The sequence below is a fragment of the Denticeps clupeoides genome, unplaced genomic scaffold (assembly GCF_900700375.1).
Source record: "Denticeps clupeoides unplaced genomic scaffold, fDenClu1.1, whole genome shotgun sequence".
NCBI classification, from domain to species: Eukaryota; Metazoa; Chordata; class Actinopteri; order Clupeiformes; family Denticipitidae; genus Denticeps; species Denticeps clupeoides.
The window spans coordinates 57,145-69,829 of record NW_021629769.1 but is presented as its reverse complement, the minus strand read 5'-3'; the positions used below and the strand labels follow the sequence as shown (position 1 = coordinate 69,829).

Sequence of the window (12,685 nt, the reverse complement as noted above, 5' to 3'; positions counted from 1 at the left end):
TAGAGGGACAGTCCCCCCCTGGGGACGCTTGGGGTTAAGTGTCTTGCTCAGGGACACAATGGTAGTAAGTGGGGTTTGAACCTGGGTCTTCTGGTTCATAGCCGAGTGTGTAAACAAGTAGGCTACTACCACCCTAGTAGGATGTGCAGATTGATCCAAAATATCGAAAGTTACTATCAGTATCAGATCGATACTAGCACATTGGCATCGATATTTTTACTCATCTAATTTCAGTACCGCGTTCCAACTGAGGTAATACTGCTCCTCACACATCACCGTGACTTGGCGGCGTCAGAGGAAGGTGCGACCCCAGCCTGACTGGTGCGAGACGATGTCTGTTTGGCACTGGTAACAATGCCGATTCCGAAATAAACATCCCAACTGGGATCATCGTACAACACAGAATATGGAAAGTACCATAAACCATGAAAGAAAAAACATTTCTGTTGCACTTCTTCCTGCACCCCGAACAAAGTTGGGATCATGTTTTCACTGGAACTTTTCAGCCAAAATGCTGCGCATAATCCCCCAAACCAAACTTTACAATGCAGCCGAGAAAACACCGCTCTCCTCCATCGGATTGCCAGGCACAGAAGCACGATTCGTCACTCCAGAGAACACACCTCTGTCACGCAGTCTTTCATCAAGCATCACAGCGCGTCAAGTGACCCCACACTTGCGCGCTGAGGATTTGCATGTCAGGCGATGGCAGAATTCATCTTCAGCTCTGCTAGACAGGAGAACTTGGCCAGAGGCAGCAGGGCACAGACACAGATGGCCGCATCTGGATAAGTAGCATCTTATTCATTCATTGCATGAATTAAGGCTCGATTAGGGAACACTTAATAATAGACGCGCTGGTGTGCTTTTAGGTAATGATGGTTTGATTGTTTTATGCTCATTAATAAATGCTGCACTCTAATGTAACTTGGGAATTTGGAAAAGAGGTTTTCTAACTGGTTTCCACCACAACCCCAAAACCAGCAGCGTAAATGCAGCTTCTTCACTTTTAATGACTTCACTGCAGCCATGAGCTTCGCTAATAGCCACTAAAACGGCACGATTCAGACAAGGTTAACTTTTAAAATAGGAATAAATTAAAATGTGTAAATTGGCAATTAAGCAAAGCCAGAGACAAACATGTTGTGTTTTTACACTTTGTTCATCAAATGGTGTGAGTTTGAAAATGGCATCCACTGCTGAGAAGATTATAGGTGGCGCCCCAGAATGCCGTCTTGGTCAATACTTCATCGATGGTAACTTAAGCACGTTGTAAGCCGCTCTGGATAAGGGCGTCTGCCAAATGCCGTAAATGTAAATGTACTTTAAAAACAACGATGAGGTGGTTCAACGGGGCTTGGACATGAACGGCTGAGGGCATTTTACCACTAAGTGCCATAAAAACTCTCATGGGGGTTGAGTACCGTTTTTTTTACCCTGTTTTCTTGCAACAAAATAACTTTAAGACCGCGTTGTAAACCTGGCGTTTTTTGGCCCTGTTGCTTTGCCGTAGCGGAAGGGGAGGGTGCACTGTGGTGGTCTCATAAGAACATCACATATCATTATTATTAATACAATTACTAATAAATAGGATTTGCTACGCAGGTAAATTCACGTGGGCTTGTTATTTTCACGTAAAAAAACATTAATACCAACATGTTTTAAGAAACTTTTTCATTTCTCCATTTTGTGGCGCCCCCTGGATGGATGGTGCCTTTAGCATTTGCCTTTATTACCTGTGCTCTGCGCAAACGCTCGAGTGATAAACACGGGTATTTAACGATAAATAAAATGGGGCGCAGGAACCCTCATACAGACCCTACACATGAATCCAGGAAAAAAGCCAAATGACCACACGAGGACAGGACACATTTATACATTTATACATTTATAATAATCAGAAGGAAATAATCAGGAAAGACAAGACCAGGCAAACATGAAGCCCTGGTCCAGAGTACCTGGAGGGGCAGTGGTGGCCTAGCTCACCAAGGGTGATGGTTAAATACAGAGGACACATTTCACCGTGTCACCGTGTACTGTGCTGCAGTATTTTACAATGACAATCACTTGTCCAGATCGTGATAGACGTCCATGATGGGTGTGAGCAGAGTTGTAGAAGCTCATCTGGTTAGATAAGTTAGCATAATTGAGACTGTGATGGTCTTAACTCTGGAAAAATGTCTGCAATTTGGAGAACTCTGCTGATAAATTTGATCTGGTTTTGTTTTCCAGAGGCAGCAGCTCCTGAAACATGGATGGATACAATTTTAGTGTCTCCACCCTGTCCAACATGACCATCACCATGCAAGGCATGGCCACAACTACTGTAGGCATCAACTTCCTGCTCAGCTTTCCCCTGAACAGTTACGTTATGTGGCTCATCGTCTCAGGGACGGGAAGTGGTGTCGCTTCTGAGATCTTCTCCCTCAACCTGGCAGTGTGTGAGATGTTCTTCTGTGTTGGATCAGTACTGTTACGTTCTTTCTGCTTCATGCCATCAGATCTTCTGGGCAAAGTTGCATGTTTCGTATTGGGGGCGGTGGCTTGTGCTCGGCCAATGTTCCAGTGCTGCATCTGTCTGGAACACCACCTGGCTGTGCTCCACCCCATCATCTTCCTCAGGTCTCGGCCGCTGAGATACCGGCTGATGTGCTCGGCCGTGATCTGGCTTGTGATCTTCAGCATCAGCCTTATTTGTGCCACCCTTGTAGGCTTCATGATAATGTTCATCTTGGCTATGATGAGTCTGCCGCTGTGCGCCGTGAAGATGTTCTGCTGTCTGGCCATCCTCAGAGCTCTGAAAAAGCCTGGACCCGGAGCGGGGCCGAAGAGAAGCAGCTCCAATCAGGCCAAGATGAAGGCGTTCAAGATCGTCCTGGTCATCCTGGTGTATGAGCTGGTGACGTACAGCCCGGTTTTCATTCTCGTTGTCCTGTCAAGTGGAAACCGCCTAACAAGCACTGAGGTAATAATTGGCATAGCCATAGTTTTTTCAATCATGATGGCCACAAGCTTCACCCAACCTCTGCTCCACCTCCACCGGGTGGGGAAGCTGCCCTGCTTCAGGCTGAACACAGGATGATCAAGTCCTTCAACGTGTTCAAGAAGGAACAGATTTTTTCAGAACTTTATTGGCCCACAACATAACTTCTGAAGTCTGAATCACATCCAGTTGTGATTCTATCATTCTGCTCCTCTTTCGACGTTCCTTGTGGTCTCAGCAGCAACTCAGGCTCCCTGTGGAGCAACACTTCATGTCATGTGCAAACACACCAAAAGAGGGCGCAATAGCAAAAATCGATTGCACCAAACCATTTAATTCTTTTCATTTTTCGTGGGTTCTTAGCAACGCATCTCGCTTGAAGCTTGTGAAAAACATTTTTCAAATTTGCCACAGATCTGAAGATCTCGTTCTGTCAGCATTTTCAACACAACTTGTCAGGCCAAAACTTTCCTGATGGTCTGAACACAACACACACTGTGCAAGCTTCCACTGACCTCTGACCTTTCTGACCCGCCTGCTGCGTGGATAAAGCAGAGTAATGATGTTCTCCTCTGCAGGATCTCACAACGCTGAGTAGGAGTCACACTGTGACCACTTGGCTTCCACTCATGTCTGCATGAAAGTGCCACATTCCACTGTCAACTTCCAGACCGTTTCACAGCGAGACAGAGGAGTCTGCAGGGAGTTCTTATACCCACGGCAGGATCATACACATTACAATACTACAATATTATATATAATTTAATATGCCACCGAGGTCCCCTTGATACCACACACTGCTCCCCAGGCGCCTGTCATGGTGCCCACTGCTCACCAAGGATGATGGTTAAATACTGAGGACACGTTTCACCATGTCACTGTGTGCTGTGCTTCCGTCACAATGACAATCTTCACTTTCACCTTTTATTGCATTTGTATATTTTAATAGTCTGTAGAATTTTCATCTCTTTAGTGCTATTGACTGTTGACTGTGATCTGAATGGATCTAATGAAGCAGACATTCACGTGTCTGCAGAATGCTTAACGCCATTCAACATAATGACTTTCTGTTGACAAAATGCATTTTGTGGGACTTCCTTTTAATGTACTAAATGCGAAGGGGTTCAATCCTTCCAAAATGCAGCAAGGTGTACGCTGATTTCATTGTATTAATCAGTTCATTTGGTTACACAAAATGTATTTTGTGCACAGAAATAAGTGTGATCAATATTAAATAAATGGAAAACTCATCAATGTAATTGGTTGTGATTAAAAGAAATAAGGAATTTGTGGTTTCTGTTAGATGCTCCTGAATGGAGTTTGAATCTGTAGTGAAATATACAATATGAAACAGTTCTGGTGAAAGAAACAACACATTTAGAATTTATATTAAACATGATATTAGGCGTGTATATTAATATGGTGTGTGTTCCATATTTATCAATAAAATCAGGAAACAAATATCCGTCCAGAGTTGGTTTGTCATTTTAATTGAGCCGACGCGTAATTAAAGTCGGAACGTTTGTTTCTCGTCTGATTGTTTCTTTGGGGAAACATTTCCTGACGCTCCACAACACGACCACGTGTTTCCGCCCGACGGCCGTGGTGAAGATGGCGGTGACTTTGAGGAGCGCCGGTGTAGATCTGCTCCGGACCGGCCGGAGACTCGCAGGTCGGTTTCAGCGGTCACGTCGGTCTGTGTGTGTCCGTCCATTTCCTGGTGATCGTGGGCACATTTATGCCAGCGTCGGTATTTACAGGGACAGCCCCCCCCCCAGGAGACACTCGGGGTTAAGTGTCTTGCTCAGGGACACGATGGTAGTAAGTGGGGTTCGAACCTGGGTCTTCTGGTGTGCCCATGATCACCGTCGCTTGATGATAGAAGGTTCAAATCCCACTTACTACCATCGTGTCCCTGAGCAGGACACTGAGTGTCTCCAGGGGGGGACTGTCCCTGTAACTACTGACTTTAAGTCGCTCTGGATAAGGGCGTCTGGTAAATGCTGTAAATGTAAGATGTAGGATGCTGCTACACGCGGTCATGTTTCGAGGAGGCATTAAAAGTGTGTGTGTGTGTGTGTGTGTGTTACAGGTTGTCTGTGCCCCTCTTGGTTGCGTCACCAAAGTTCCCAAAGCATCCAGTATCCCCCGAGGTAGGAGTTTTACACCGCCGAGTGTCTACGGGATCCGCTCTGTCCAGTCGTATAAGAAGACACGTTGGTGAGTGACGTGGCGCATTTCCTCTCGTCTTCTTTACAGTTACGTACCCGAGACGTCGCTGTCCAGACCCCCCTGGCCTGAGGTGTCTGTCCTCGATCCCGAGGAACAATACAGACGCCATCAAGGTGAATTCTGGGTGTTTTGTGTTTGGAGGTGTGTAAGGAAATCAGGGCTGCGTTATCCGGGCCGACTTTACAGCGTTCATATTTTAGTAACCCAGTTTAGTTCATATACCAGTAACCCAAGGCACCAAAACTATGAATGAACATGTGGAGTTCTGTACTTAACAAAAAAAGGTGAAATAAGTGAAAACATGTTTTATATTCTAGTTTCTTTGCTCTGGTTACTGCTTTACACACTCTTGGCATTCTCTCGATGAGCTTCAAGAGGTCGTCACCTGAAATGGTTCTCCAACAGTCTTGAAGGAGTTCCCAGAGGTGTTTAGCACTTGTTGGTCCAGCTCACCCCAAACCATCTGGATTGGGTTCAGGTCCGGTGACTGTGGAGGTCAGGTCTCCACTTTTTGTTAAGTACGTAACTCCACATGTGTTCATTCATAGTTTTGGTGCCTTCAGTGAGAATCTACCAACATAAATGGTCATGAAGATAAAGAAAACACGTCGAATGAGAAGGTGTCCAAACTTTTATGTACGCGTGTTTAATGATTTGAACTGTTTCTTAATATCTAGTGAATAAATATGCGTGTATGAAACTCTTTTCGTCATATAATAAGCATGTGGCACCTAGTGAACGTCTCCCATGGTTTTAAGTGCTTAAACGATAAGGCAATAATTTTTCATGATATTGCTGTACTGCTGGACTGTTAAGGAGCATAAAACAGGAGTAGAAGGAGTATTGTGGTCCTGACAGTGAAGCACACAGGACAGATCGTTAGAGTACTAAAAAGATAAGTTTTTACACCGACCTCGGTTAAAAAAAAAATAAAAAAAGCACAGATTTATTATTAAGTGGTTTTTAAAAAAACACCGTTCTGTTGCAACATGAACCTATATGCACATTCGATAAATAAATCTGCTACAAATATCATATCTTTATAACTCAGTCAGCATGACTTTCATATTAAAATGCTGACTTTACATTTACATCTACAGCATTTACCAGACGTCCTTATCCAGAGCGCCTTACACTCAGTAGTTACAGGGACAGTCCCCCCCTGGAGACACTCAGGGTTAAGTGTCTTGCTCAGGGACACGATGGTAGTAAGTGGGATTTGAACCTGGGTCTTCTGGTTCATAGGCGAGTGTGTTACCCGCCAGGCTGCCACCCCCCCTGACAGGTTTTCTGCCCTGCAGCCGTGGTGAAGACGGTGAACGGTCTGCTGGGGACGGGGGATTACGGGCGCCTGTTCGCGGTGGTTCACTTCGCCAGCCGCCAGTGGAAGGTCACCAACGAAGACCTGATCCTCATCGAGAACCACATCGACGCCGAGTGTGGCGACAGGATACGGATGGAGAAGGTCTCAGTAAAATCTGTCCCGGACAACACGGCGGCCGCGTTTGTCCGTCCGCTGGCTGACGGGTGGTGTTTGTGTCCAGGTGCTGCTCCTGGGTGGAGAGAACTTCACGCTCGTCGGGCGGCCGCTTCTTGGGTATCTGACTCCCTCCGAACTCGCTCACCGGCGCCTCGGTTGAACAGGAGGACCTTTGTGGGTCGTGCTGACGGGGCGCTTTCTTCTCTCTTCACACCCAGGCGCGATCTGGTCCGGGTGGAGGCCACCGTCATCGAGAAGACGGAGTCGTGGCCCATGGTTCACATGAGGTTCTGGAAAAGACACCGATACCAGAGGAAGAAAAGTACGTCCGCAAATCACCTTTAAAAGCACGAAGCCATTTTATCGATTTTGATTAATTTTCTTCATATATTTAATAATATTGATAAGCGGTTTGATCCAAGTTGGCATGAAGGTTGTAACCTCGCGGTTCTGTCCGGTGATTCTGAACTTCACATCGGACCTGGAACAGAACCTTCCAGAATTCAGGCCGCTGCTTCAAAAAAATAGAGATGAAACGCAACATTTTTTTACGGTTTTATAATGAAATCCAGCGATTAAAAATCCACTTTCTCTCTTCGTGTGCATGCATAATAAGTTTCTTTAACAGTCTTTTAAGTTCATATTTGTACGGAAGAATTAATTTCTCTTTTTTTTTTTACATCATGTTATCTTAATTATCTTGGGATCAAGAAAAACGGAAGTTTCTCGCACTCGATTCCATGCGAGATCAACATTTCAGATGTTGCCCCGCGGGGGAAACTCATGTTGAGCATAATGAGAAAAATCAATTGTGATCTGGAGTTATATATTTATTTTGTGAGTTATATATTTAAAAAAAGAAGCAGTTTAGTCGTTCTGTCCTTTTAACGTTTCCTGTAAAGTACTGTGTGCATTTCCTTGTTGGTCTGGGAAGTCGGCTCGTGTTTATACGCCGCATTCCTGCGCGTCCGGCTGCCCGTTTCGGCTAAATTTAGCGTGTTGCAGTTTATTTGAAGTGAAGCGGGTGATCAGTTCTTCTCTCTCTCCTGATTGTAGTAATCGTCCAGCCCCAGACGGTCCTGCGGATCAACTCCATCCAAGTCGCCCCGAGGCTGAGCTGACGCCGCGCTGCGTTTCCGTGACGACGTCCCCTCACGGTGACGATACGGCGTCACCGGCAAATAAAGTTTTACACCGAATTCATCCATCACGACTCGTTTCTTCTTCCTCTTGAGCTTTCTACTGAAGCACTTTGTAAGGAGGCGGAGTTAAATCTCCACGGTCTGTAGGTAGGGAGGTAGTCGGGGGTCATGGTGCTGTTTTTGGAGCAGGTGGTGGTGTCTAGGAGGTGATCTGTGGAGACCTGCATAGAGCTCGTCAGGGTCTATATTGGTCTTAATGGAACTGGTACGAGTTTGTGGCGACAGGCCAAAAGTCTGGACCTTCTCATTCAACGTGTTTTCTTTATCTTCATGACCATTTACGTTGGTAGATTCTTACTGAAGGCATCAAAACTATGAATGAACACGTGGAGTTATGTACTTAACAAAAAGTGGAGACCTGACCTCCACAGTCACCGGACCTGAACCCAATCCAGATGGTTTGGGGTGAGCTGGACCAACAAGTGCTAAACACCTCTGGGAACTCCTTGTTGGAGAAGCATTTCAGGTGACGACCTCTTGAAGCTCATCGAGAGAATGCCAAGAGTGTGCAAAGCAGTAATCAGAGCAAAGTATCCCCTGTGTGGAGCAGCTGGTGGTCTGTATTGGTCTATATCGGTCGGTTGGAGGTGGTGGAGTTTGGAGATGTTTGTGTGGAGCAGTTGGTGGTCTGTAATGGTCTATATTGGTCTGTTGGAGGTAGTGGAGTCTGTATTGGTCTATATCGGTCGGTTGGAGGTGGTGGAGTCTGTAGAGAGCTGCTGGTGGTCTGTATCGGTCTATATCGGTTGGTTGGAGGTGGTGGAGTTTGGAGATGTTTGTGTGGAGCAGCTGGTGGTCTGTAATGGTCCATATTGGTCGGTTGGAGGTGGTGGAGTCTGTAGAGAGCTGCTGGTGGTCTGTATTGGTCGGTTGGAGGTGGTGGAGTCGCTCTCCCCGCCCTCTGCGTGTCTCTGCTCTTCTCCATCTGAGGTTGATGTGGAACTCGGGGCTCCTGCAGCGGCAGGATGAGTTCAGCCCAGCGCGGGCTGCAGCGGGGTCTGCGGCGGACCGGCAGCTCGTCTTCCCCGCGGAGCGTCCGGATCGTCATCCTGGGACAAGCCGCCGTCGGGAAAACGGGTACAGAACGTCGCGCCGGAATAAACTGCTCCGGATGGAAAGTTTGCGCTTTTTTTGTGCTTCATGTTAAATTTGAGTTTATTATAATAACAGACTTTTATTATAATAATAACTTCATTATAATAATCTGTTTTTCAGGGTATGGAGCTCTCAAGCAGGAAGTAGAAACAGTAGCTAAATTTTCAAGAATACCGTAATTAATACAGTACGCGTCAATATTTCATATTCTGTTAACTGGCTTTTTTTTTATTATGGCACCATCTAACTTGTATTTATATTTTTTTCATTTTTTTAAACAGTGTTTTTATACAGAATCGCACGATATGCGAATAATTATAATGTACGGTTTAAATGCGGGGTCGTGGGATTTTTTATTTCAGGAATTGTAGGTGTGAAGCTCTGGTCGTGGTCATGTGATCTTTGAACTGCGGGTCATTTAAAAGGTCATTGCGTGTCTGGGAAGTTTTTTTTATTCTTATTTTATAACACGATGGAGCATCAGCGTCAGGCAGAACGACGGGAGGCAGAATGGGAATGAATTTAATGGGAATTTGTTAGAAAATGTATGAAAGCTAAGCAGGGCTGGGCCTGGTCTGGCCTTGGATGGGAGACCTGACTCTGGGTGCTGCTGGGCTCCCCGGGGTCCCACCGTACCCCTTCTCGTGTAGTGTAGTCACACTGGTGGTGGTGAGGAGGAGATGAATTGTCATGAAATGGCAGTTTTTCCTTCTCCTTCCAGCCGTGGCCGTGCGCTTCATCACCAAGAGGTTCATTGGCGAGTACGACCCGACCCTCGGTACGTCCACACCCCACCAGCTCACGCCCGGGTACTGCACTGCACTGGCCTGACCGCTTCTCTTCTCACACAGAGACCATCTACAGGCATGAGATGATGATGGGCGGGGACGTGGTGAACTTCGAGATCCTGGACACAGCGGGACAGGTGGGGTCTCTGTTCTTCCCGAGGTTTTAATGATGAGACTCTGATCACCGCTTCAGACCAGACGCCCGTCCCGCTTTTTTCGGGGTACAGACGCCCCGATCTGATCATCAAAGCCCAGAACAAGTTGTGTAACGTTACAGGGAACCTGAGCCCAGACTCCACAGTAATTACTGCCACCAAATCAGGGCCAGTTCATCTAATGAGATGAACGCAGCTCCTGTTTTAATTAGTTCAGCAGACGGGAACAGAGGCGTCTGTGTGGAGGAACTTCCTGTTCTGCTCGTCCTGAGATACATCACTACGTTCCACGCTTCAAACAGGGGGCGTGGCCACAGCGGTGGCACCCTTGAAATCTGATTGGCCAATCCTCCAGGCCACGCCCACCCGAGCTGTTAATCAGTTTGTTTAATTAGAGTTGCGTTTGAAAATCATTTCTCTTTTCCCCGAACGTCTCTGGCCGAGATTTTGTCCTGGTGATTAAACATTCATCACGTCATCAGCTTCCTACACGCCGATTGATGCTGGTAATAATATCAGAACAAATCCGCCCTTATCTACCATCACAGGCCACCCAGATCCCTGTTCAGTCCCTAGTAACCTCACGACTGGGTCACTGTAACTACCTTCTAGCTGGTCTACCTCTGAAGGCCATCCAGCCTCTACAACTAATACAGAACACAGCAGCAGCTTCTCAAATTCTCCACACCACCACACTGCTACGTTACCTCTGCTGGATCCCAAAAACCCAGAATCAGCTCCATCCGGCCTCTACAACTAATACAGAACACAGCAGCACCTTCCCAACTTCTCCACACCACCACACTGCTACGTTACCTCTGCTGGATCCCAAAAACCCAGAATCAGCTCCATCCGGCCTCTACAACTAATACAGAACACAGCAGCACCTTCCCAACTTCTCCACACCACCACACTGCTACGTTACCTCTGCTGGATCCCAAAAACCCAGAATCAGCTCCATCCGGCCTCTACAACTAATACAGAACACAGCAGCACCTTCCCAACTTCTCCACACCACCACACTGCTACGCTCCCTCCACTGGATCCCTCCACTGGATCCCAAAATCAGCTCCATCTGACCTCTACAACTAATACACCACACAGCAGCACCTTCCCAACTTCTCCACACCACCACACTGCTAAGTTACCTCCACTGGATCCCTCCACTGGATCCCAAAATCAGCTCCATCTGACCTCTACAACTAATACACCACACAGCAGCACCTTCCCAACTTCTCCACACCACCACACTGCTAAGTTACCTCCACTGGATCCCTCCACTGGATCCCAAAATCAGCTCCAACCGGCCTCTACAACTAATACAGAACACAGCAGGACCTTCCCAACTTCTCCACACCACCACACTGCTACGTTGCCTCCACTGGATCCCAGTAGCTGACCTCCCACCCCCCCTCCGTCTTGGCCCCTCGAGGTCAGAACAGCTCAGTCACTGAGTACTTTCAAACGGCAGCTCAAGACCTTCCTCTTTAGAGAAAACTTAGATGAACTTGTAAGCTTCTTATCGTCTGAATTATAGAAGTAAAAACTACAACAGAGTGAAATAAAATTACCGTATTCATGGTTGGGGTCCTAGTGAACCAGAACTGATCACTTTATTGATGGTAACATGGAAGCACATTTACATTTATGGCATTTATCAGCACGTTCTAAGTCGTTCTGTATGAGGGCGTAAAAAACGGCGCTCACGTGGAAAACATTTACATTTTTCTGCCATTTATCCAGAGCAAGTTACAATCAGGCCGTTTTAATGAAGTTTCCACCCTTCTACACAGTCTTCACCATCACATTACAACGTATTGATTAATAAATCAGTATTGGGTAAAAACACGTCTAGTCTCATGGCCGTGTTCCCCTCAGGAGGAGAACGCCCTGCTGATGGAGGAGAAGATTCGGTGGGGGGACGGCTTCCTCATCGTCTACTCTGTGACGGACAGGTGCAGCTTTGACGAGGTCATGCGTCTGTGTTTCCTGGTCAACCACATCCACTCTGCAGGAGGGAGGCGTGGCGGCACGGAGCCGCCACCCGTGGTGATTGTGGCCAATAAGAAGGACCTGGAGTTCGACCGCATGGTGAGCCGCGAGGAGGGGGAGGGCCTGTCCCGTGGCCTGAAGCTTCCGTTCCATGAGATCTCGGCGCGGGACAGCTGGGAGGAGACCCTCGCTGCGTTCCACAGCGTCTACACCAACGTGGCCCAGCAGCTCGAGGCCGCGCCTGCCTGCTTCCGCCGCAGGACGGTGTCCAGGCTGATGGAGAAGATACCCAGAATTCACTCGGGCTCAGGCTTCGGCTCGTTTCGGGACCTGCTGCCAGACTGAGGGACATTTGGGGTCTTCAGCAGGTCCCTGCTCGCACCTACAGGCCGGCTGCTGACAGGCTACAGTCAGCAGGGGGCGCCGCTGCATCATGCCATGTGTGGAGGACAGGACACAGTGATCAGTTGACTGGGGGCGTGTCCATTCTTTATTCAAAATTCTCAAAATGATAATAAAAATATCTACATTTATATATTGTACTATTTATTTTTTATAATTATTTGTTCTGTTAAAACATCTGAACAGAGTTTAAGGAGTTATTGGGCAACATGCAACAAGACCAACAAGACTGGACACACTGGAATAAAGAAATAACAATAATTACATCCTGTAATGCTCAGGTATAATTATGATTATTATTATTATTAAGGGGCGGAGCTTGTGTTTGTGTGTAAATGGATTCATTCTGAGCTTCA

At 46.9% G+C, this 12,685-nt stretch overlaps 3 protein-coding genes across 4 annotated transcripts; all 3 read left to right on the top strand.

Moving 5' to 3' along the window:
* Positions 1–2,251: 2,251 nt before the first annotated feature.
* Positions 2,252–3,082, top strand: LOC114773769 (allatostatin-A receptor-like). Its single transcript, XM_028965942.1, has one exon. The coding sequence runs from the start codon at positions 2,252–2,254 to the stop codon at positions 3,080–3,082; it is 831 nt and encodes a 276-aa protein (XP_028821775.1).
* Positions 3,083–4,543: 1,461 nt separating this feature from the next.
* On the top strand, positions 4,544–7,898 carry LOC114773767 (39S ribosomal protein L21, mitochondrial-like). The gene is made up of 7 exons (XM_028965941.1): positions 4,544–4,655; positions 5,076–5,136; positions 5,243–5,328; positions 6,517–6,680; positions 6,760–6,812; positions 6,914–7,017; positions 7,752–7,898. Exons 1-7 carry the CDS (start codon positions 4,595–4,597, stop codon positions 7,814–7,816), a joined length of 594 nt encoding a protein of 197 aa, XP_028821774.1. The 5' UTR covers positions 4,544–4,594; the 3' UTR covers positions 7,817–7,898.
* A 450-nt stretch (positions 7,899–8,348) lies between these two features.
* LOC114773766 (ras-related and estrogen-regulated growth inhibitor-like) lies at positions 8,349–12,401 on the top strand. Of its 2 annotated transcripts, XM_028965940.1 has the most exons (5): positions 8,349–8,593; positions 8,654–8,974; positions 9,714–9,770; positions 9,844–9,917; positions 11,814–12,401. In XM_028965940.1, the coding sequence occupies exons 2-5, from the start codon at positions 8,863–8,865 to the stop codon at positions 12,270–12,272; spliced, it is 702 nt and encodes a 233-aa protein (XP_028821773.1). In that variant the 5' UTR covers positions 8,349–8,593; positions 8,654–8,862; the 3' UTR covers positions 12,273–12,401. The 2 variants fall into 2 exon arrangements, with proteins under 2 accessions (XP_028821773.1, XP_028821772.1); XM_028965939.1 differs by having other exon boundaries at positions 8,349–8,974.
* The last annotated feature ends 284 nt before the right edge of the window (positions 12,402–12,685 follow it).

Bases quoted from the DNA above. Each gene is read 5' to 3' on its own strand.
- LOC114773769 (XM_028965942.1), top strand. From the start codon at position 2,252: ATGGATGGATACAATTTTAGTGTCTCCACCCTGTCCAACATGACCATC.
- LOC114773767 (XM_028965941.1), top strand. From the start codon at position 4,595: ATGGCGGTGACTTTGAGGAGCGCCGGTGTAGATCTGCTCCGGACCGGC. The intron at 4,656-5,075 runs GTCGGTTTCAGC...TGTGTGTTACAG, and splicing joins GACCGGCCGGAGACTCGCAG to GTTGTCTGTGCCCCTCTTGG. The intron at 5,137-5,242 runs GTAGGAGTTTTA...TCTTCTTTACAG, and splicing joins AGCATCCAGTATCCCCCGAG to TTACGTACCCGAGACGTCGC.
- LOC114773766 (XM_028965940.1), top strand. From the start codon at position 8,863: ATGAGTTCAGCCCAGCGCGGGCTGCAGCGGGGTCTGCGGCGGACCGGC. The intron at 8,975-9,713 runs GTACAGAACGTC...TTCTCCTTCCAG, and splicing joins AGCCGCCGTCGGGAAAACGG to CCGTGGCCGTGCGCTTCATC. The intron at 9,771-9,843 runs GTACGTCCACAC...CTTCTCACACAG, and splicing joins CGAGTACGACCCGACCCTCG to AGACCATCTACAGGCATGAG.